The following is a 25,288-nucleotide window of genomic DNA, read 5'->3' as shown; positions in this document are numbered from 1 at the left end:
CATAATTATGTCGATCAAAGGTCTTCATAAGTAGAGTAAAACAGGCATGAATATATGTGTGTGTGCATGTTGAGAAAGGTCAGAGCTATTCTTCGCCGAGGCATGGTGGGTCTGAGATGTTAAGAGATAGGAAAAAGGGCAAACTGCATGAAATATGCCACTTTACAGCGCTAACATGGCAATAGTGACGTACCGCAATATCCAATCATTTACTAGGGATGAAAAATAACTATTAAAATTGGCATAAAAAGCAAAAGAACTGCTGTCTTCCAGTCTTTACCGAGTGTCATGTGATTCCCGGACCTTCTATAGTGCACTGAAATACACGCCATATTTTTACAACAGTAAAGCATGTGGCGTGCTGAACATCCTTAACATTTTATAAGGGGAAGAATAGTAATTTATCAATGTAATTTTTATCCATTTATAGTTACATTTAAGGTAGTGGAACATCTATGAGACATCAGCAACAGTACATGAGAAAGTCGAAATCCCAAATAAAGAGTTCTTTACAGTTTTGATAGAAAACTTACAAACCATTGACACTGGAGACTCCTTCCATAGATGTTCAACACATTCAATATCCATGAATATTTCATTAATACATCAGGATATGAGTCTTTGTTTAGATCTGTCAGGAAAGTGACCACGCAAAGGAAACAGGAGTAACTTTATCATTGTTTATTAAGCGGGTAGAATCCACAAGGCACTATCACTATCACTAGCATGACCATGTAGATCCGACAGCGAGTGAGGTGGAAATGGGAACTTATAAAGGGGCACGGGAATGAGGAACAGGTGCCGGTGATTAGCACCTCAGAGGGAGGCGTGACAGGAGGATTCCAGACCCTATGTTTAGATGATGATGTTTGCTACATGAAAGCATGATATCACTGTAAATGGTTCTATCGAAGAACCGTGGAAGAACCGTGAAGATGGGTTCATTTGAACTGACACAGAATGTCCATTTATTATAGTTTTAGCATTATTAATGTTGACTATCAACTGATGGATGCTTGAATGCATAAAATTGTTCATACCAATTGTAGTCCTAAGCCACCAAATCCATCCACATGGTTCTTAAGTTTAACCTTCCACAGTAAACTTTTAGATCTTGGAACCATCCCCCAGCTACATTGAGAGGTCTCTAAGTCACATTATGGTGTTCTTTCACTTGTCCATTGTTTTGTGTCTTGGTTTCTTGGCATGTAGTCTCTGTAAAATTGCGCTATACCAAACTATGAAAATTAAGTCAACAGCAATATGAAAAGTATTGATCTGAATTGGGGTGAAAATGTATATTCCAAAGTCAAATATGCTTTTGAATAAAAAGCACCTGGAGCAAGCTAAACATCTTTTGAACAACCCTGTGTTTTTTAACCCAGACTAGCTGCTTTGATTTGCGCCCGTGCTGTTCTTTCCTCACGCTCGCCAACCTTTCCGCAGTGATTGACATGGCTGACATGTAGCTGACCCCCGGAGCCCTCGGTACGGCTGCCAATCTGGCAACGTCCTTCCTCGACTCGCTGTTTGCACCGAGATTGTATCTTACAGGATGTTCCGACAGCCGGGGGAAAAGTGTTAATGTGTGCGGGACTGCGCTGATTGCCACTGCTGTCACCGGAGAGTTCGGACAGATTTCTCGAGCCAGGTTCAATCTGGGCATGCTCGTGCTAATTGCTTTTCAAGTTGGTGCTTTCCAGGGCTCGACAGGGGGTCAAAGATGATTTTTTTCATCGCACAATTCCACAAAAGAGCTGCATTGTTGTCCGGGGTGTGTTCTGGCAGTCCAGGGAACAAATTTCGGTGTTAAAAAATGCACCCTGAAGTGGACCATGATGTCCAAGAGTGAGTTTTGAATACCAAATGAACCCTTTGTCTATCCACAAAACCATTCAAGAGCTATTGCTTAGTTACACTATAGGAAAAATATTGGGACACCCGACTTTTCCAGCCAAGTGTGTTTCAAATGGAGGTGCACCGTTGTATGGATTAAATAGAAGGACATTAATACAATACAGTGCTCTCAGCTTTGGTCACTAACGGACGTCAAGATGGAATGGCGTCCCTAACCGTGAGTGTGTGGGTGAACCCCAGCATGAGTACTAAAAAGGATGAGTTTACTTGTGGATGAGTTTGTTTTTCAAGTTACCACCAACACCAATGCTCCCAATAATATTTATAATAATAATAATAATAATAATTATAATAATAATAATAATAATAATAATAATAATAATAATAGAAAGTATGGTCTTTTGAGCATATTAAGGCTTGCAAACACAAACACACACACTCACCTTGCTGAGTGTCTGAGACTGTCCCACTAGTATAAGTATGTTCGAAGCCAGTATGGACAGACAAAAGTTCACCAAAATGATAGACCTCTCTGAGCGAATGTACCTGAGGAATAAACACAGTACATCATCAGTCACATATATTTACAAACAGTAAACACAGAACAGAGCAACAGCTCCATCATATCCTGCACAAGCCTTAACTCTAATGTATAATAAAACCCATTCTGATTCTGATTTACTGACAGCACAAATAACTGAGCAATTTTTCCATGGAAAAATGATCTCGCCTATATTTGGCTCGAGAAATAAATGCATTTTAGGGCAACAAGGTCAAAAAAATGCTTTGTGCCGGAGTACAATGGTTCAGCTCTCTGCATCAATAGGTTTCTTTCGTAGCGGTGTCCTGTATAGACGGCGGAGTGAAGCAGTGGAAAACAGTTCAATAGTGTCTACGTTATTGTAGTCTTAGAAAGTGTGGGAGTAACAATGGTATTTTAAAACTATTGGGAATACAACTTTGCGAGAAATTTGAATTCTAATTAATACAATTTCATAATGATTAAAAAAAATATTACAACTCCATAAAATGCCACATTGAGAATTCATTAAATACAATATTTCTAACTGAGTACAAAATTTCTAACTAAGAATTCAATAATTACACAAAGTATCACAACTTCAGGAATTCTATAACTGCAAGAATTCCACAACCGCTAGAATTCCAGTAATTTAAGAATTCCACAACTGCTAAAAGTCCATAGCTACAAATTTCTATAACTACAATAATTCCATTATTACCGGACTTCCACAACTATGAGAATAACTAAAAAAATTCACAGCTTCTAAATTTCAATAACTATTTCACAACACAATTTTACAACTATGAAAGTTACATAACTACAAGTATTCTATAACTCCAAGAATTCCACATACACTAGAATTCCATAACTACAAGAATTCCACATAAACTATGAGAATTTAATATTTAAAATTCCAAAGCTTCTAATATTCTATTACTATTTCACAACAAAATTTCACAACTATGAAAGTTACATTACAAGTGTCCTATACCTCCAAGAATTCCACATACACTAGTATTCCATAACTACAAGAATTCCACATACCAGAGAATTTCATAACTACAAGAATTCCGAAACCACTAGAATTTCTTCACTACAAGACTTCCACAACTATGAGAATTTAACAACTATAAAATTCCACAGCTTTGAAAATTCTGTTACTATTTCACAAAACAATTTTGCAACAATGAAAGTTACATAACTGCAAGAATCCTATAATTCCAAGAATTCCACAATCACTAGAATTCCATAGCTACAAATCTACAGGCAATAAAATGTAACCAAAAACAACATCACAACTACGTGAATTCTACAACTACAAAAAAAATTTCACAGCCCTGAGAATTCCATAACTATTCAGTTTAAAAAGCTACAGAAATACACAACTATTAAAATGTGATACGTATTCGTGTATTTACCCCTAACAGAACCTCATTATTACTAGAATTTGATAATAGAATCGAAGAATTCCATTAGTGCATTCAAGCCTCTGAAAATGAATTGCGTAGTACAAGTGCAGAAACAGCTGAGTGGACAATTGTGTAAATTGTGATAGTTGTCTCTTAAAAACCTTTTTACAAACTTGTCACCAGCTTCCCTCTTCTGAGGACCTCGATGATTTGTTAACGCTATTAGCTGCTTCACAAAGTAATGAGGTTATGCGTGGAACTGTAACTGTGTTACTATGGTTACGGTTGTTTATAAGGCAGTGCATTCAGTGCGTTGATTTAAACTGACTGGAACTATCTAAAACAATTTAAACCCACACGTTCCAGCCAATCAGAATCGAGTATTTATCTCTATATGGACAAAATGAAAATAAATTTGTCCACATTTAATCCCTATTTGTTATAATAATGTCCACTCTTCTGAGATGTTCCACTAGTTTTAGAGTATGCATAAATACAATTGTGTCTTAATTTTTTGGTAGTAGTTTGGAGAAGAACCACATATGGCTGGAAAATTCAGCCACCCCAGTATTTTTGTCCAAACAAGGCCTGGCCTTTCTGTGGTTTGTCTTGAAAAGCCCATTCAGGAAATCCGCCATACTGTGAAAGATTCCTGTTCAGTGGATGTAAACAAAAATATTTAACTAAAACTCTGTTTGTACCCAGGACACAATGTTAGACTTCGCTCCAGGCCATCTGCCAGACACAGACGGCTGTTTTCTGTGAGTCTTCACAACAATCACGCTAGCATCCGCCACATTATCCTGCCTGTCCCTCGTCTACGCCAAAATGCATCTAATTGCAGTTTTATCTCAGTGTGAGTCCACCCCCATTTGAATAATCCCTCAAGGGAAGCTGCCTAAGTCTACAAATGACAATTTTTGGGTTGGATGAGTTACAGCAGAAGACTATACAGAATATTGTTTCCAAGAACAGTTCAAAATTGTGCAATTCAGATATTTAACGAATCGATATCATATGGAATGACACCTACTCAATGCTGCCAATCAGGTGAACCAGTAAAAATAGTTTAGATCCTTAAACACACTATATGGACAAAAGTACTGGGCCACCGGACCTTTCCTGCCATAGGTGGTTCTTCTCCAAACTGTTACCACAAAGCTGGAAACACACAATTTTACAGGACGTCTTTGAAACCTCAGCCTGTTCCAGCACAAAGTCAGCTTAATGAAGATATGGTTTGGAGAGAAAGATCTTAAGTGACCGGCTATAGATCTCTGACCTCAACCCTACCGAACATCTTTGGGATGATTGTGAACTGCACCCCAGGCCTTGGTTTTGTTCCTTGCGCATGTTCAATAGCAAATGCTGGGGTTTTCTTGGAATATACATACGCAATTACAACCTTTACGTATGACTGACATCTTGTTTTCTTCCATGCATTATAATTATTTTAGATTCTACTAAAAATGTGTGAAAATTCAAGAAGGATGAATACCTGTGCAGGCAACTGTAGATTAAAGCTTGTTGACCAAGGAGTGGGAAGACATTTAAGTAATTCTTACCTCCAGGAGGCAGCATAGATGACCAGTAAGATGAGCAAAGCCATGCAGGAGACCCCACAGCCCACCATGAGCGGTACTGAGGGCAAGCTGGACGATCCCATGTCCTGTGTGAGAAGACAAAAGCAATGCTGTATTTACAATGGCAAGGCATTTTGGCATAATTGTTTAAAATGATCCTATGTAAGAGCCTTGCCTTAAGGGCCACCTGTGGGATTCTAAACTGAAGACCAAGATCTAAACCCAAGAGTCCATGGTGTATCATCTACAACAAACTAATTGATGTTTATATACATCTTGAAACATGCGGTCTTGCAATTATGGCACATCTGGGAATTAATTTTAACCAGGGAAGACTTAGACCATCACACAACCAACCAAGAAAGCCATGACAATGGCTCAGTTGTGTTGCCAGTCAACTCAACGTCCCCCTTTTTGAACTATTGTTCAGGTTTTTATTCAGGGTCAGGGTCAGACGGTTTCAAAATTGATTTGCACCAGACTGACACTTGAAAAACTTTCTATGCATTAATACATACACAAAGTGGGAGTATAGGGCAGCTAGAATATATAGACAGCAAGAAAGGGGGATGGATGCCTGTGTGGATGAGAGACAAAATAGAAGGAACACCTAGTAAAGAAATAAAAGCATCAGGAAGTGCATTAGTAGAGAAGTGTGGAGGTTCAAAGCCGGCGGTTTTAATAAAAGTTTCATGGCTACAGTGCGGCTGGTGGAGTTGGCAGGCGCTGCCATCGCAGGTGGCAGAGAAAGGCTAGAAGCTGCCAACTCAACCTTTCATCTTTAGCTTAGCTCGATGCACACAGCATGCTAATAACCGGCTCGGGGTTAGCTAGTATGCACTAGCTCGACGGCATTCAGGCAGGTCTTCTCTGAAATAACCCAGGCTATGGAAATTCCTGAAGCAACTGTGACAATGGGATTAATCTTAAAGAAAAGAGAGACAGAGAGAGGAAAAGAAAGAGGGAGAGAAAATATGTAGGGACCTCAAGTAAAGCAAAAGCAGGACGAGGATAAAGGTTTTAAGGGTTCCGATCTTGAGTTCACAACACGTGATGCTACAAAGATTTTCAATTGCTAAAGGACAGCATGAGGAAATGGCTACATAATTGAGAAGGAGGAACAGATACTTCAGAGGTCTTTTGTTAAACAGAAAATAGAAGCCTGGAGCGCCTAGTTCTTCTTAAAAGGATGCAACGTGGGGTAAATAATGACACACCTTTAACTGCAAGTCTTGTTTCTCACTTAAGAATGCTCGCAAAAGGTCTGTCGTTTCATGCTAATGACCTTTAATTACAGTGGATTTCGGTACTTAAACTTGATTCCGTATATAATTTATCAGCTGTGCAGAATAAACACGAAATAGCAAATAGCATTGACTGTAGCACGTGTCACATATTTCTCACCTCCTACCATAGACCAAAAATCAGACACCACAAATTACAAAACACATCATATAACCATCAATCCCAGCAGTCCCCGGGGCAATATAGAGCACCTAACGAGTGGCAGAGGAATCTATTTTCAACCCACCAGGCTTACCCTACTTCTCTTTCCCCACGTAGTGCCCACAGTCTGTTTATCACTCTCGCTCTTGTTCTCCCGCATGCGCCTTTTACTCCACAATAACTCATTATGACAAAGAGAAAGCGCGAGAGACAAAAGTAGCGGTGGAGGTGAATATAGACAGCAGGGGACGAAAAGGCAAATTGGGAAGTCCCAAACCAAAAGACAGAATTTAAATGAAAGGGATAAGACCTTATGAGAAGTAGGCCCAAAGACCTTCAAAAACTCTTTGCCTTCTGTTTTGAAGCCTCTCTGAGCAAAATTTAGGAGACAGAGTACTATTGAAGCATATGGTTAGGCTGCCCTTCAGGTTCCCAGGATACTTGTTATCGCTGAAGTAGCTCAGAGGGTAGAAGAGCGTGAGAGATGACAGTCTGGGAAGTAGGGATGTTGGGACTGTGATGGAGGCCCAAAGCTTAATACATGAACCTGCTGACCCATCATTGTGTTCATGAGGCCCAAGCCTGTTTACTTTAACCCGATATAAGATGAGTAATGGTGTCCCTGAACAGCACAGCTTTCTAATTGGCAATTTAAATGTATGCAGTGTTGTTAAGGTTCCTGGATGAAAGCTTAGGAAAGAAAAAAACACTAGTGGCAAGTATTAGTAACAAAGACTTGACTGATGAAGGTCTCCCGTGAATTGTCATTTAAACTAAATCAAAACGAAAATTTGCCTCACTTTTCACATATACCACAAAGGTCACCCTGTGAGACCCACAAATTGCTATTTACCAACCAAGTAGACCAGCATTCCACCCAGTAGACCTGCCTGCTAGCATACCAGCCAAATACCATTTAGCCTAGCTTAACACCAGCTAGAGCAGTCCAGTACCAACTAGGCCAGTGCAACACCAACTAGTTCAGCCCAACATCAGCACAATACCCAACACTATACATCCCAGCGCAACACTATACATCCCAGCCCAACACTATATATCTCAGCCAAACACTATATATCCCAGGAGAACACCAGCTATCCCAGCCCAACACTATACATCCCAGCCCATCACTTTTTCCCAGCCCAACACTATATATCCCAGCCCAACACTATATATCACAGGACAACACCAGCTATCCCAACCCAACACTATACATCCCTGCTCAACAGTATATATCCCAGCCCAACACCAGATATCTGAGCCCAACACTATATATCCACCCCAACACCAGCTATCGCAGCCCAACACCAGCTAACCCAAACCAACACCAGCTATCTGAGCCTAACACTATATATCCCAGCCCAACACTATATACTGCATATCCCAACCCAATACCAGTTATCCCAACCCAACACCAGCTACCCCAACCCAACACCAGCTTTCCCAGCCCACAAGATTTAGATATACTTTACTAGATATAGCATCACAATAAAAAACTGTCTAGCTGTATGTCCATACTATCCCAACACCAACTAAACTAACGCAATAACAGCTAAATACAAGCTAAATTCCAACTAAAACAGCTTTCTGAAACCCCATCTTGGTCCACCAAATCTCAGGCACTGGTATTCCAAACATCATGCTGGTAATAAACACATATTCAGACAGTCCATTGCAACGTTGTGTCAGAAACATATTGTGCCACTATCTGAATGGCCAAGCCAAAAAAAAATTAAACTCTAGTAAAACAGAGCAAAACAAAAGATGTAGCAGCTAGGTGAAACTAGCCTTTTTACTGTGCATGATGTGTGTGTGCCCATATGTTTGTATGTCGGTGTGTGTATTCGCCAGCGCAGAATGAAAGATCTGTCAACACGCCTGAGGGAGATTAGTCAGCAGAGCAGATCCAGAGATACCAAATGGCCTTCGTCCTTCAGAGCCTTTTAGCATGCAAGGCAGGTCGGTTCCCTGACGCAGGACACAAACGTGTGTGTGTTTTCATCTGTTTTTTGTATTACGGAGGTAATAATAACCGATATGCGTAAGTGGCTTTGGAACCGCTCGGATGTCTCTCTCGATGGCGTATGCCCAAAGCCGTTATGTCGCATCAAGGAACAGCTACACAGCAAAATTACCCTCACAGCCTCCAACTCCCATCATGCGCTATTGTGTAGCCGATGAAGTGATGGCATGTCGCTAGCATGGCGAATGCTCGGATTATTGGAGGCTTCGTAGAATAAATAGAAGCTTGGCATGCTTTAAATAAAAGAGATTAGTAACGTTGGTGGAATAGCATGCGACTAGCCAGGCCATGCAGAAAATAAACAAGATTAGCTGGCAAAGCCTCCATCCATACTAAATGGCCTGACAGCAGTGGCTTAATCCTGCCCTCATGCCTGGTTTTTATTAAACATAGAGCTTAATCCGCCACTCTCGCAGCAATAGGGTCAAGATGCTTGTGCATGTCAGAAATATGGCTCCTCCGAAATCTTTCTTCAGCAGTCCATGCCTAAGATACCAGAGGTCCAAAAGGGTACCGATGGTATAGGAGTCGATAGTGTACCACTGCATTTGATTCAGAATGCAAAAAAAAATAATTCCCCAAATAATGGAAGTCCTAAGTTGCCATGCATTATTCTTCCGTTTTTTTTCGTGATCACGACATTATTTTCTGGTGAACTCGACATAAAAGTTGTTTCCACATGATCAGTACTTAATCGTTTTGTGTTCTAGAGGCAGCATCAGACTTGCTGACCATAATTAGTGGTCATAACCTTAGGTATAGCCACTAATTATGCTGCCTCTAGAACATGGATCTTCAGCCGCGGGTCCGCGGTGGTACTCCGGGGGGTCTGCTTATTAATGTTAATATTTTTTATTGTTCAAAAAAAAAAATTATAATCAATATTTAATTTTAATATATTTAAAGTTATAAATATAAATAAATAAATATATTTATAACTATAAATATTATAAATAAATATTTATAATTTTAATATTTAAATATTATAATTATTACATTGATGTTCTTTGAAACTTAAAGCTGAAGTTCATTTAAATTTATAACTGTGTACCTGATAGTAAAAGGAAAATGTATGAAAAGAAAAATGTATTAAAATAAGACAACTTTGAACGACTTAATAAATTTTTTTTAATTGCAAAATGTTTATGATGAATACACCTTTTTTCATTTGAAAATATATGAAAATATTCAGACAATCATGCATGTACAACAACAACATAGTTCTAATTTTATTAACATTATATAACCAGCGTAATATGATTGGTTTCGATTAATATCAGTGGCTTTGTTTGACACATTTTGTATTAGGGGGTCCCTGTCCCATTTATTTATCGCCTATATACGTCTCTAGACCCCTGCTCTTAAAAACGTGCTCTAATGCCAAATAAACAGAAACATGAAGTACTAATCACGGGAAATGTTCTAGAGGCCGCATCATGGATATGCGTCCATGGGCCCGCTGGCAAAAATGGTTGTGATTATTATTAATGATGCTCCCTCTAGAACATGCTCTTATGCCAAGAACACAGGAAAATTAAGTTTGCGAGAAAATGACTTTTGTTGTGCCGAGACCACGAGAAAACAAGAAAGAAAAAAATATTACAATGAAAGACCTATTTTAGAACATCTGTACAAAATCCTACTTTTTTTTTTTCAGTTTTTATTCTCTGTTCACTCAAGATGAAAAAAATGGTGAGCCTTTAGAGATGGAAAAGCAAATCTGCAGCATAAAGGACACATGCCTTGAGGTATTAGCAAACTGCCCAGCTACAAACAAACAGCTAACCTACAGAGTTTTTACGTTTTTTTTTTCTCTTTGCAGGCAGACAGCCCAGATTTACAAAAGCAAAAAAACATTTCCACATTTGTCCAAAACATGCAAACTGGCAGACTGACTATGCTAAGTTGCCTCTAGGTGTGAGTGGGAGTGTTGTTGTGCTCTGCGATGAACTGTCATACTATTTGTGTGGGAATTGTCTTGCCTTGTTCTTGGAGTAGCCAGGATGGGCTTCAGATTCATTATTCAGTAGTGGATATTGGCAGAAATACTGAAAGTCTGATTTTTTCGATGGTTCATTTCTAGGCAAAATATGAGGTACACCAGTTAAGCCAGACTAATACCAGCCAAACTGGGCAAAAAATACATTTATGGCATTCGTCAAATACCCTTATGCAGGGCAACTTAGAGTTATCTTATACAGCTAAGCAATTGTGGGTTAAGGGACTTGGTAGTGTTGACATTGGAACTCATGATCTTTTAATTAGAAAGTCCACCATCTGGTTTATCTTCTTAATACAGCATTTGATTCAGAGTGCTAAAAATCCCTAAATTATCAAAGTCCTAAGAGGCCATGCATTATAATATTTGTAATCCTTCTTGGTTTCTCGAGACTTGATTTTCCAACATCCAACATCTGGGTTATCTGGTAAATACTGCTGAGCAACTGAGGGTTAATAGCCTTGTTTAAGAGCCCACCATTGCAGCTTGGTAGTGCTTGAACTTGAACCCATGACCTTCGAATTAGAAGTCCAATATCTGGTTTAACTTGTTAATACAGCTGAGCAATTGAGGGTTAATAGCCTTGATCAAAGGCCCACCCATGTCAGCTTGGTAGTGCTGGTATTTGAACCCATGATCTTCCAATTATAAGTCCAATATCTGGTTTAATTGGTTAATACAGCTGAGAAATTGAGGGTTGTTTAAAAGCCTATCCATGGCAGCTTAGTAGTGCTTTGATTAGAAGCCATGATCTTCCAATCAGACGTCTAACATCTTATCCGCTGAGTTACTTACTTCAAGGTAGCCCCCAAAACAATTAAACAAGCCAAAAACTAGACAACTATACCACACATCTAAACCACCCTACATCCATCTAGACCAGCTGAACAAACCACACCAGCCCAACCGCAACTAGACCAAACCAATATCTGCTAAAACTAGTATAGTCTAGCCAGATAAACCAGCCTTATGCTAGAAAATTGTTCTAACATTAGACAAGCTGGCCTGAAACCATTTAAACCAGCCTCAGACCATCTAGACGTACCCAACTACCCAAGCAGAACAGCTTTGCAAGATGAGTTAGACTTGAACGGATAGTTAAATAAATGAAAGAACAAGCCCCAAACCCATCTGCCATTTGAAACCAGCATTCCACCTAAATTTGCTGTCCAATTATTACAAACCATACATCTTGAATATTCCATCCAACGACTCTGAAAATGCAAAGGTAAACGTGGAAACATACGAAAATGCCAGCACTATTTACATTTATGGCCTTTGGCAGATGCCCTTATCTCAAGCGACCGTTATCTCAACCGACTTAAATTTTTTGCCACCCAAGGCGAGACTACACTTCCCATCAGCCCTTTGTCTCATGTCCCCTGACCTCTGCATCGAAATCACATTCACACAATATCTCTCACAGTTCTCTTGCATGGTTATCGTCTGTGTAGATGCATAAAAACCGGCAGCAAAACAAGTTTCCGAATATCTTTTCTGCAGTTCAACACCAAGACCTCGTGTTTTTTATGCTAATTACAGTGTATGAAAAGTTTCAGCACTTCGATGAAGCTGAAAAATGATGGAAAAAATCTGTTTGCGTGTAGGATCTGTGCAAAGGATGCATTCCTCGCATTGCAACGGTAAAGGTCTTTCCAGATGAACGGAGTGCTTCGCTGGCGTCGAGAGAACATTACTGATAGAGATGCACTGACCTGAATGCGGCGTGGCTAATGGAAGGAAAATGACTGGGCGCTAATGGCGCTGTTTATTGCCCGTCTCCAAATGTCACCAGGCATTCCAACAGCAGCAGCAGCAGCCAGCAAACTTAATGCTAGAGATATAGAAGAGGTGCATAATTGATAGGCACAATCTGGGAAATTTAACTTCCAGCTTTAGGTCAGTGAGACATGGACACCTGCCAGCAAGCTAAGTCAGCCATATAGGTGGTTTCAGGCACCATGTATGCTGTAGGTTTCTGTTTAAAAGAAGGCTGTGAGCTGTGGTGGATGGGTGTTCCGTACAGGGGTATGTTTCCACCCAGGTCTCAGGGGTCCCAGAACAGACCCCTTCACAACCCTGGCCAGTATGCATGAAAAAACAGTATGTATGGTTGCAATGTCAGTTACTTTAGAAGACAAATGAGAGACAAGATTCCAGAATTCTGTCATTTGACACATACATATTTCATTATTATGGTTGCAAAATTCCAGGAATTAATAGGTATAAACTTGGATTTTACAAAATTGCAGCCTATAACTGGGAACTGTTTCAATGTAGTTTTAAAAAAAAATCTTGCAGGACAATTCTGGTAAAAACAACCAGATTAAATTAATTTACTGCAGGGTACTGAAGCCATGATCATATAATTTCTTGAATCCTGCACACAAAATAATGTAAAAAAATAAAATAAATAAATAAATAAAATTCTAGCTAAATGAGCTAAATAGCTTAAAAACATTTTAAAACCAAAATAAAACGTCATTGTTTTAAAATCTGTACTTATTTACATGCGTGTGAATGTATGGCAAAGCTAAATATTTGTTTTGTTTTTTTTAATTTGTAAATTTCCCCAAATTTCTAATTCATGCCCATAAATTCCCATAAAAAAAAAAAAATTCTGCTAAGTTTCCAACTTGGAATATTTCCACAAAGCCCCAGGTGAAGTTCGCATAGAAAGTTTCTGAAAATTTGCCAGGAAATTTTAAACCCTTTGCAACCCTATTCATTATTAGTATAAGTATATCGCATTGGTTAAGACTGGTCGGATGTTCAAGCCCAAGTATCCCCAAGCTGCCACTTTTGGGCCCTTGAGCAAGGCCCTTGACCCTCTGTGCTCCAGGGGGCGCTGTATCATGGCCTGCACTCTGCCCCTATTCCAAACATCACTGCAACATGTAAAGAATAAATTATACTGTGCTTTTTTTCTTTCTTTTTTCTCTCACTCGTTCCCTGGAAATGGTTTCAAAGTGAATATGCAATATAATGTAACAGTGAAAGCAGATATCATAAATATGGTGGTCTTGAAAAGCCTTCAGATGCTGATATTGATTAATAAAAAAAAAGGTTTTTGCTATTTGCATTACTATTTTTCCATCTGGATTACACCAAATAAATGTTAATATTTGATGTTATTTTTATTTTTATATTTGGCTACGCTAAAATTTGGCCTATGCTATTTTTTTTTAAAAAGGGTGGGGAGTAGCACAGCGTTTAGATGATGGACTTCTAATTGGAAAGTCGTGACTTCAAATCCCAGCATCACCAAGCCGCCATTGTAACCAGTTCCGTTGAATCCATTAAAACCTCCATTCTGTTTTTTCACTTCCGAAAGGTAATCAGACTTCTTACTTTCCCTTGCTGCAATATAGATCAATAGAATGCAGAACTGACTTTGCAAGAACCTTTCTTAGAAAAATCAAATAGGCAATGGTTCGCTGGTCCATGCACATTGAGATCATTTGTTTTTTTTCTTTTGTACTGGAAAATTATGAAAAAAACAAATTTTATCACAATGTAAAATATTTTAAATACGCCTCATTTATAATTTATTCCTGTCTTGTATTTTGACTTATTTGATTCTTGAAAAACCTGGCTGTAAAAATAACTGATGAGGCATCAGCGCTGAATCCATGAGTGGCAACACGTTGGCATCACTCCAAGAACTTCATATGGATCACTAAGTGCTTTTCGAAAGCAACAAGAGAGTGACAGGAAATAAACGTCCCACAAACGTGAGATCCTTATAAAGTAATGGCGTACACAAAATCTTCACAGACTCATTGCTAAAAACCACCCTTAACCGGCCCACCACACCCTGCCCCACCCAACTTAGGTTCTTCTATATTTTCTGCAATCTCTGGATATGTTGCTCTAGTTTGTATTATGGTATTTTTATTTGTGCAAACGGCTCCCACATGGACATTTTCTCAGGTAAGACAAGTTTTCTTCCATGTTTCCAGAGGCTTTTACTTCCTACATATACATTAAAGAACAATGAAATTTTATCTTTGCATTTCTCAGGTGGTTAAGAATCAATTCAAATTTATTTATACAGAGTACGGCATGTAGTGAAATGCTTTTAACGACTGTCCAACATGTAATATAAATAGAATATAAAAAAATACAATATAAATAAAATTACTATATAAAGTAAAAAAAAATAAGGATACAAAAAATTATATATAAATACAGTACAGACCAAAAGTTTGGACACACCTTCTCATTCAAAGAGTTTTCTTTATTTTCATGACTATGAAAATTGTAGAGTCACACTGAAGGCATCAAGGGCTATTTGACCAAGAAGGAGAGTGATGGGGTGCTGCGCCAGATGACCTGGCCTCCACAGTCACCGGACCTGAACCCAATCGAGATGGTTAAGGGTGAGCTGGACCGCAGAGTGAAGGTAAAAGGGCCAACAAGTGTCAAGCATCTCTCTGGGAACTCCTTCAAGACTGTTGGAAGACCATTTCAGGTGACTACCTCTTGAAGCTCATCAAGAGAATGCCAAGAGTGTGCAAAGCAGTAATCAAAGCAAAAGGTGGCTACTTTGAAGAACCTAGAATATGACATTTTTCAGTTGTTTCACACTTTTTTGTTATGTATATAATTCCATATATAATTCCACATGTGTTAATTCATAGTTTTGATGCCTTCAGTGTGAATCTACAATTTTCATAGTCATGAAAATAAAGAAAACTCTTTGAATGAGAAGGTGTGTCCAAACTTTTGGTCTGTACTGTATATATAAAGAATATAAGAAGAATTGAACAGGAAGGGTTTGTACACCACCCCTGGGAGAGGGAGAGGGTTAGGATGTTAAAGGATGTTAAATGTAAAATATTGTGCAATATTGTGGTATTATAATTGTTTTTTTCATTGTGGCGATTTGTGTAATTGAACAATGGGAATGCATAAATAAGTCCCTTTGTCTTTTTTTGAATGTGCTAAAAAACAATAAAAATCAGTTTTCTTCTTTTCCTGCATTCAAAGAAATGAAGGCGTCATTATTCATATTTTGTTTTTTTAATTGAGGAAAAAAAAAGTGAACGCAACATAGAGGCATTTTTCAGAGAGCGCATAATAGGTGCAGAGAGAATCAGTGGTGCTGTTTGATTCTGGACCAGACTTGCTTTGAAAGCTCGCTCTCTCTCTCTCTCTCTCTCTCTCTCTCTCTCTCTCTCTCTTTCACACACTCCCTCTGAGTCAGCAAAGCTTTACCGCGTAGCCATATTGTTTTATTCCCGCCTCTCTACGGCTTCTCGGTTCATTCATGCAATAATAATTCATTGTTTTACTCAATAAGCTCTGGAATTGAGCCGTCTCTGTCACCATTCACACCGAGCACATCACTTAGATAAGTGCATAATTGCGAGTGTTTGTCAATCGTAAACGAGCGTGCCAAGACATTCACACACACGTGTTCATTTACTAAACGCTGTCCAAGAATGAAGACGTTTTCTCCTCCCAGCCAGTAGAGGTCACTCTCACAGGAATACTAGTGTGGACATTAACTCCTTTTTTTTGCCTTTGAAAATATCAACTGTCTATTGGCTGTATATAAATCTTGATGTTTCCGGTGTTTGAAAAAGTTCCCGGTGTTTTGGCCGTGACAAATCGTTTTAATACTAAAAGATTTGTATAATCCTAGCCTACATTCGGTAGTCTTGGATCGCTGGTTTGGCCGCTGCAATAATTTTTTTTTTCTCTGATGAAATTCTGGAAGTTTCAGACTCCGAAGATTTCAGACTCATCGTGTGACTTCTCCTACGACGACAATCAAACCAGGAGCGCTAAACCCAATGGCGCTATTATTAGCGGAAAAGCTTTGAAGCTACAAGGGTGGTTCATGAGGAGGCATAGGGTGCAATCAGTGTTCCAAACAAACAAAAGGAAACACAAAAAATAACCTATAGAACACATTAGTCAAATCGATCACAGGTGCACGATCCTTACCACTTCCCTGGCTCCGCCCTCCATTTACAAACCACGCCCACTGATGCCACAGCTTCATTCATTGTAGCATTGTAATCAGACAAAATGTTACCAGAAGGAATCTGTTTTTTTTGGACACACCCACAAAAATATATATATATTTTTTCCGTTCTCCTCTGACGGTCTGTTCTGTTTATTGGCAACCCATTTGAAACTCCAGCTGCACATCACTGACTAGCCAGAGCAGTGTGGATGTGGATAATAAAAAGAAGAGCACATTGTGATCACTCTTGTCTAGACAGCTCATGCAGGCTTCACTAGATTTCTCTCCGTGAATGAGGCTTGGCACTGGGTTTGACTGGACAAGCTGACAGACGCTGTATCGATACAGACGGCTAATATACAGATATGGAAACATTCAAACGTGTCCTATTTAAACTTACAGATAAAAAGAAAAGAAGATTAGGAGCATGTGATATAGAGAGTTCACGACCCCTTAGGCGCTACCTGGAAACGTATTTTTAGAATTGACAGTGGAATAGATATGACTGTGGTCATTGTGTGGTTGTTTGGTGCATGAAAAGAGCTTCACTACAAAACTGATGGTCTGAAACTTTTGCAGTTAATTGTATGCAAGAATTGATTGTTTTTAAAGAAACACCTCTGAATTACACAATAGTGTGGCAATAAATGAAGCTGTGGCAGCAGAGGTGTGGTCAAATGCCCAATTTAAGAATGCAGGGTGGATCCAGGGGAAGTGAGTCGTAAGGATCAAGCACCTGTGATGAATTTTTGTCTAATGAGGGTTTTTTGTTTCAGTAAATGGTGATAAAAATAAAGGAGAGAGAGAGAGAGAGAGAGAGAGAGAGAAATTTATGAATGGATGGATGGATGGATGGATGGATGGATGGATGGATGGATGGATGGATGGACTCATGGAAAGATGTGTGGATTTTCCTTTCCCAAACCCTCAAATACTCTTATCCAAAGCTATTAAATTCAATTAAAGGTTTGTTATATTTTTAGGGCCATGAGTGAATTATCTGCTTTTATCTTGAATCTGTCTTAATGTCAGTTTGAAGCTCTGGTCTGGACCATGACCTCCTTGATCTTTGCTAGTCCTGGCCCTGAACTTGACTACGTCTATCCTTTTTGAGCTTTGCATTATCCGTTAAAGTCTAGCCTGAATAATTGCCATTGCCATTGGCATGACGTCCAACGCTATGGCATTTCCTCTAATATGAACTTCCTACTTCTACCACTTCACCAGAAAGAATTTTAAACAGCTACCTCAAAGTTTTGACTGCTGCTCTTCCTCACGGTGTTGAAAACGGACATGAACAGGAATTAATTCGCTGCTTTACAGGGACGTTTAACAAACACATAGTCTGTTCTTTCGTCTGGGAAGATGTTCCACTAGATTTTGGAGTGTACTTGTGGAGATTTGAAAAGTTGACTGTACAAGACTATTATGGACATCACTCATAATCCGGTGTTTGTATTGTTTTTATGATTTAGAATCACACTCATGGTGTCACCAACATAAGGATGGATTCCTCTTAAGTCTCCTCTTTCTTCCTCATACCATCTAAGGAAGCATTTTCTTGCCACATTCGCCACCAGGTCACCCCAGGCTTGCTCAAATACACATATTTATTAAATTCCTTCATTCTGTAAAGCTGCTTTGAGACAATTGTAAAAGTGCTCTAGAAATAAACTTGATTGGATTGATTAAAGCAGATCTTCATGGAACTGGATTTGTGCACAGAAACGTTGCCATGTTGGAACAGATTTATGTCTCCTAGTTTAAGTGAAAGGGAAAATCCAAAGCTTCCAAAGACAATTGTGTTCCTAGATTATAAAAAAAAACTCAAATCAGCCCTGATTTCTGCAGGAGTTGTACGACTTCCTGGAAAGTACGACTTTTTGTGATAAGAACAACAGGCACATGTGTGTGTGATGGGGCGTTCTGACTCGAAGTGTTCTTATCTGTCTGGCTGAGATCACCAGAAGCGACACCGACATTAGCCAGCTGTGTGTGGTCCAGTTTCTGTGTGACTACCGGATTTACAATCAGCCTCTCCCACATCTCTCAATCCTCGCGGCCATTTTCCATCTCTCAGCATCCCTTTCCCCCTGCTGTGCATATCACTCACTCTAATGTGGTGCTTTCAGATAGAGCACAAAAAAAAGAACACTAGACAAAAGTGGGTCAGCCACGACATCCTGCCCATCCCGACTAATGGCATGTGGAAGAGGAAATCAGAGACACACCATATGGTGGGTGGTCCATCACATGGCAGATGGTCAATACAACCAAATGTACAATTACTCAGGAACGATAAAGGGCATAGTGACCGGGCCGTTTGTAGGTTTTGCTAATTATAGTACACGTGACAAATACGTGTCAAATTTCGGAACGATCAGTCTGATAATCAATACACTTGGGATTCCCTGATATTTACAATTCGCATGTGACCGGTGGAATTATAATCCATATCACACATTCAATTACTGTAGCTTTGTTTTAATTTCTGTGTAAATAAAATGAATAAATACAAGTTTATTAATAAGTATCAATGTACAATATTGTAATAATTATAAACATCATTGCGCAACATTAATTATTAAATATTATTAATGTTATATATTTTTATATATTTTATTAATATACTATATACAACATTTTTTTAGATCGATTGTATTTATATTAATATTATTATTATTATTATTATTATATTTATTTTTTATTGCATGTATATGTACAATGCTAATTGGTTGCAAAACACTTAGTGTGCAATAACAGTACAATTATATCTATCTTTCTGTTTGTCTATCCATCCGTCTATCTTGTACCAAATAATTCTGTCTCTCCTTTTTTTATTAAAATCATTGTGCTAGTAAAAAAAAAAAATAATTCCCTATTAACAAGACCAGTTGAAAAATTGGGCCCTCAACAAATGCGCCACGTCGCCTGCGAGACGCGAAGGCCGTGAGTCCTTTGAGATGCAAAGTGCGTTAAACAAAGGTGCGCGTCAAAACCGGAGTCTCGTTGCCCGTCTGACGCCCACGCGCATTCCACTCCGTCAAAAAGAAATGACAAAAATTAAAATCTCTCAAGTGCATACTGCTGCATAGCGTTGATGAGTTCGACGGTGACATCCGCACACCCCTTCAGCGGCTCTGACAGCGTAATAACAAACGAACGGCGTAATAAATGCGGTGTTTAGTTAAAAATTTAGGGCCAGATAACATTTAAGGAAGACAGATTTTTGCAGGAAATAGATGAATTTATCAAATGAGGCAATGTGCAAAACACAGATGTAGAGTAAGGGGTTATAGAAGAGATATATAGTAGTGATGGGAAGATGGGATCAATTTAATAACTTGATTCTTTGAATCTCGCTCATGACAATGAACGAATATTTATTTTGTCATTTAGTCATTTTGTTCCGTTAATCACCTTCATAGCGTCTGTGAGTCACTTGATAAAAGAACGAATGACACGAGTGTAAAGATAAACCACTCAAGTTTCCTGTACACAACCTACGTAGATTTTGCGATGTCTTGCTCATGCGAATCCAGTAGAAAATGAACGAATCACTCTTTGAGATGACTCGTGCTTCTGAATCACATCAAAGACTCGTTTAAAATGAACAAATCGTTCATGACCGGTCAGTCACTAATATGTAGTGGATATAAAACACATTTCTATGAAAAAAAGACAGTAAATGAGTGGAAGAAGGTTCTTTGGAGACCAATTCTGACATTTTTGGATCTAACAGGAGGACTTTTATAAGATGGAGAACAGAACAAGATGTTAGCTGACTGAATCATCCCAACAATCAAACATGGAGGCGGAAGCTTAATAGTTGGTTTGAAGTAGGAAAGATATTCCAAGAAGTGAAAGTTACCAACATGGCAACCGCTCCATACTTCAACATACACCATATAATTCTGTCTGGATTTCCCCCAGACAATGAGCTGAAGCTCTGTTAGCATTATTTAGAGAGCAAAACATCATCTGGAGTGTTATCTATCATAGAACGACCTGCCCAGTTACAGCACAAAATTAACATGCATGTCTCTCTCAAAAAAAACGATTAAAGACTAGGATTTTTGTTTATGTTGTTTAGCTTTGTGTGTGTGTGTGTGTGTCTGTGTGTGTGTCTGTGTATGTGTCTGTGTTTGTGAGGTGATAATGTTAAGGTGTGAAGGTGACACTCACTGGGTCTTTGGCTTTCTGTGCCAACACTGCGAAGGTGGAAATCTTGCTGCAGAGGCATTTAGTGTGAAGCGGCGGAGACGGGATCGTTTTGCAGCCTTCGGCGTCCCAGTTTTCCTCGCCGGCCTCACTGTGGATAGAGCAAACACACAAACGCAAATGAGCGAGAGAGGAAAAGACAGAGGGAGAGAGGGATACTATAAAGAAAGACTATGAACTAACCGTGGTGACGAGGAATCGATCGGTGTACGGAGAATCGGTGTATCTGAATGACAGATGCTTAGCATTCCATTTATTTTGCTTTCACTTGCTACACTCACGATCTTTATACACCGCATGCTTTTTTAATGAAAGGAAATATAAATCTGTAAAACATCGCCTCAGAAACTTCACAATCTGTCCATTAGACCCATATGTATTACCTGACTGACTGACATTTTAGCTAACAATTGAGAGATTAGCGATAAAGCTGCCATTATTCAGCCTTCATTTCATATTCCTAACCTTTCTTAACACATTAGCATTTAACTAGTGTGTATTTTGGTGTGTTATTGCTGGCGAACTTTTGAGAGATTACCCTTTAAGATGTTATTTATTAGTTTTATCCCATAGCTTAATCCTAAATCTTAAATCCTCTGAAATAATCTAGATACTAGCATTCCACTAGCTTCGATTAATAGACTATCTGCCATTCTGGCTAAGAATTGAGAGATTAGCAGTGAAGCTGCTGACATTAAGCTTAATATATATATATATATATATATATATATATATATATATATATATATATATATATATATATATATATATATATATGCTAGCTAGATATTAGCATTCAAACCATTTTTTGTTAACAGGCTAGCCGACATTTTAGCTAACATCTAATAGATTAGCGACAAGGCTGCTTTCATTCAGCATTATTTTTATTCCAAAACCATCACCAATATTATCATTCGAGTCATTATAATCATGCTAGCTAATTAGGGATTGGGGATTCTTTGAGCTAATCTCTCATGTAGTTTGTATTAGTAGAAATTGTTACATGCTAGCTAACATTTCAGAAGTTAGCAACACATATGATGATCAGTCTGCTTACACAAATAAATTGAATGCTAATATTTACATAGCAGTGGACAGATTAGGAATTAGAAAGAATCAACCTTCTAGCTAACACCTGAGGGACTAGTGATAGAGCGGTCATTATTTACCCTCAGATTATTCAGAATCTTTCAGATGCTGGCTAATATTAGCATTTAACTCATGTTAAAATGATCTGAATTAACTGGAGTTCAAATCATTCTAGCTAACCTTTAAGATAAGGAGTAAAGCTTTAAATAGTTTGCCCTAATATTTTAAGTGTTATCTAGATACTAGCATTCATTAAGTTTGCATTACCTCAACAAATGTTTAGTGAAATTAGCAACACATGATAAATATCTTAGCCACAGCTAAGTCAAATACCAAGGACTTATTAGCATTCAATTCATTTGTGTTATCAGACTAACCAAAATTAAAGCTACTTTCTGTTATATGTATATAATATATATATTTATTTATTTATTTATTCATAATTTTTCACAGGTTAGCTTGATATTAGCATTCAACTTCATGCTAGCTTACACTTTATTAGCAAAGAGATTAGCAAAAAAACTGTCCATATTTATTTATTCATAATCTTTTACAGGTTAGCTTGATATTAGCATTCAATAGCATTCAATAGCATTCAATTAGCATCCATATAATGGACAGCTGCTTGATGTTAGCAGTCGTTTAGTTTGTATTCATTTTCAGATTCTTGCTATTTTAGAGCTTAGCAATAAATATGATGCTACTTAGAAATGATTTAATTCTAGATTTGTCAAATTCTAGCTGACGTGTGAGAGATTAGCGATAAAGCTGTTGTACTTGTTCACTTAGCAACTCTGAATAACTTTTTTTAATCATCGGAAAACATGATGCATTAACAGTAGCATTATTTCCATATCTGTCAGATTCTGTATTCTGTTAGTTTGCATAGCATAGATACACTATTTAGGCAAAAGTATTTGGACACACTCCATGTCCAGCCATATGAGGCTTTTCACCAAACTGTTACCACAACTGAAATTTTTCCTTTATTTGAACTCGGAGACCCAAACAATGTTCCAGCATGACACAATGTGAACAAAGTGAGCTCCATGAAGATATGCTTTACATGGGTTGGACTGGAAGGTCTTGATTGGCCTCTTATAGAGCCGTATAAACCCAATAAACCTCTATCAGTACCCAAAATTTACTAACACGCTTGTGTCTGAACAAGCACAAATCTCTACCGGTGCACTCTAAAATCTAGTGAAACATCATTCCAGAAGAGTGGAGGTTCTTATAAGATCAGTGTGGAATGGGATTTTCTATATGACACAATGTTACGTGTATTTTGGCGCTCAATGCTATTCTGAATTAAAGGGGCATTAATGGTCAATTTTATACAGACAAAAAAGATTTAATTTATTTATTTTTTTATTTTTTTATTTATGTATTTATTGAGTGCATGTTAATAAAAATAAATAAATAAATAAATACATTTAATTTAATTTAAGAATAAGTGAAAGTATGTGTCTAGTGAATATACTGAAATAACAAAGCCTTATGAAAATGAAAAAAAGTCACAATTACTATTATTTCAAAAAAATAATAAAATAATAAAATAAAATACAATAATTAATTAATTAATTAATTATATTAGAATGTACTCCTTGATTGTGCAGTGTTTCCAGGTCCTACTTAAAACAGTGAAAAAAATCTAAAAAAAACCATTTTAAGTACTTTTGTAAAATAGAAGACAAATATATAAAAAAATAAACCCTGTCCCTGGTCCAGACAAAAACCCCCTCTGAATTTTACATCCTGTCTTTTTTCCCAGGATAATTTACATTTCAGCTCCTGTTTATCACCTGCATTAGTCTCCATTTAGCGCTGTCTCATTCTTTCTCCCTCTCATTCACAATATTATTGGCCAGCTCGGACTCCCCTCTCCCCGCTTAATGAGTTTAAAGCCCGTTATTGGAAAGTTTGATGTTCAGAGCAATGATGAACATTCGGCGCTTTTAATTAGCGGGTCTAATTCCCAGTAACCTCGCGGCGGGCATGCTCATGCCCACTTGTTCTAGCAGGCGGCATGGAAGAGACTGCACTTATGAAATGGACATGTGCCTATTAATACTAATTTACTAATTAATTGCAGCGGAAGCATGATGAAGAAGCATTGAGTGAAGGGGGAGAAAAAAAAGTGTTTTGTTCCGAAAGCATCACAATGGTAAGTTCATTATCTCAGCTAGACTGCTGCAAGTCTGTTAAAAACAAAGTGTTAGAAATTTTTGAATATAAGCATTTTGATGGGAATAAAGCGGCTGAGTGGGTACTGGTGTGTACTGTGGGACCGTTGTCATTGTGCGTCAGCCATTTTGGAGGGCCATCAGGGCCAGAATCATTTACTGACTTATGTTTTAATTTAATTTTGTCTATAAATATATCAAATATCTGCCAATAGGCTGTTACTTTTTTATGAATATAGATAGCATGTTTTATTAGTATAAAATCCCCAAAGCTTGAAGCTGTCTCTTTAACCAATCAGACTGCGATGTGGCCACACGTCCACATTTCCACGATCTTTGATTGGATGGACAGCAAGCGCGCTAGTCAGACTCGTGACCCGCACGTGTAGCCAAAGTACGAATATATTAGTGCAGATTTAATAGGTGTTTTTTTTTTTTTTATCATTCCACATCATTCCACAAATCAATTTGGGAACAGATGTACTTACAAGGACATTTACAAAATGACATTTTCAGGGAAAGCGGGACATCGTGACGAAAGCTTTTCATGAACACTTTTGCGTTTCCCGTCGAATATTCACAACAATCACACATTTGACCTCCGTTTCGAATCCGCAGGAAAACCGTAAGGCACGGAAAAACACACGGACAATTTTACAACTATATATACGCTTCTGCTAGAGATGATGTATGCGGGCGGTGCTGCTGTGGCTCCAGTGAAAGGAGACTTGTAGTATTGTGATCATTGGGTTTCTCACTTTATACCATTCATTCTTGCCGTACGAGATTCCTGTGTGCTCTGTCTACTGCGTTTCTCTATAATATTGATGCTTTCTATAGCCGTGGCGTACAGTTCATAATGACTGCACCATGAAAAGGATGGATGTCCTCAGTCATGTGACCTTTAAGTGTAGAGGATTCGTGCGTGAAGGATTCATTGTGCTGTGAGCGAATAAATAAAAGTTATTCGACTTA

The 25,288-nt window shown here is 38.3% G+C and overlaps 1 protein-coding gene across 8 annotated transcripts in view; it reads right to left on the bottom strand.

The window, feature by feature from the left end:
- adgrb2 (adhesion G protein-coupled receptor B2) overlaps positions 1 to 25,288 on the bottom strand; it is a 333,861-nt gene that overhangs the window by 70,369 nt on the left and 238,204 nt on the right. For all 8 annotated transcript variants that reach the window (XM_046843925.1, XM_046843929.1, XM_046843931.1 and 5 more), the window contains 3 exons: positions 21,003 to 21,129; positions 5,355 to 5,458; positions 2,301 to 2,403 (listed from right to left, as the gene is read on the bottom strand). In XM_046843925.1, coding sequence (XP_046699881.1) covers positions 2,301 to 2,403; positions 5,355 to 5,458; positions 21,003 to 21,129 — 334 coding nt within the window. The remainder of the gene's footprint in view (positions 1 to 2,300; positions 2,404 to 5,354; positions 5,459 to 21,002; positions 21,130 to 25,288) is intronic.

This window comes from Silurus meridionalis, chromosome 29 (assembly GCF_014805685.1).
Source record: "Silurus meridionalis isolate SWU-2019-XX chromosome 29, ASM1480568v1, whole genome shotgun sequence".
In the NCBI taxonomy this organism is placed as follows: Eukaryota; Metazoa; Chordata; class Actinopteri; order Siluriformes; family Siluridae; genus Silurus; species Silurus meridionalis.
This window is presented reverse-complemented; position numbering and strand designations above follow the sequence as displayed.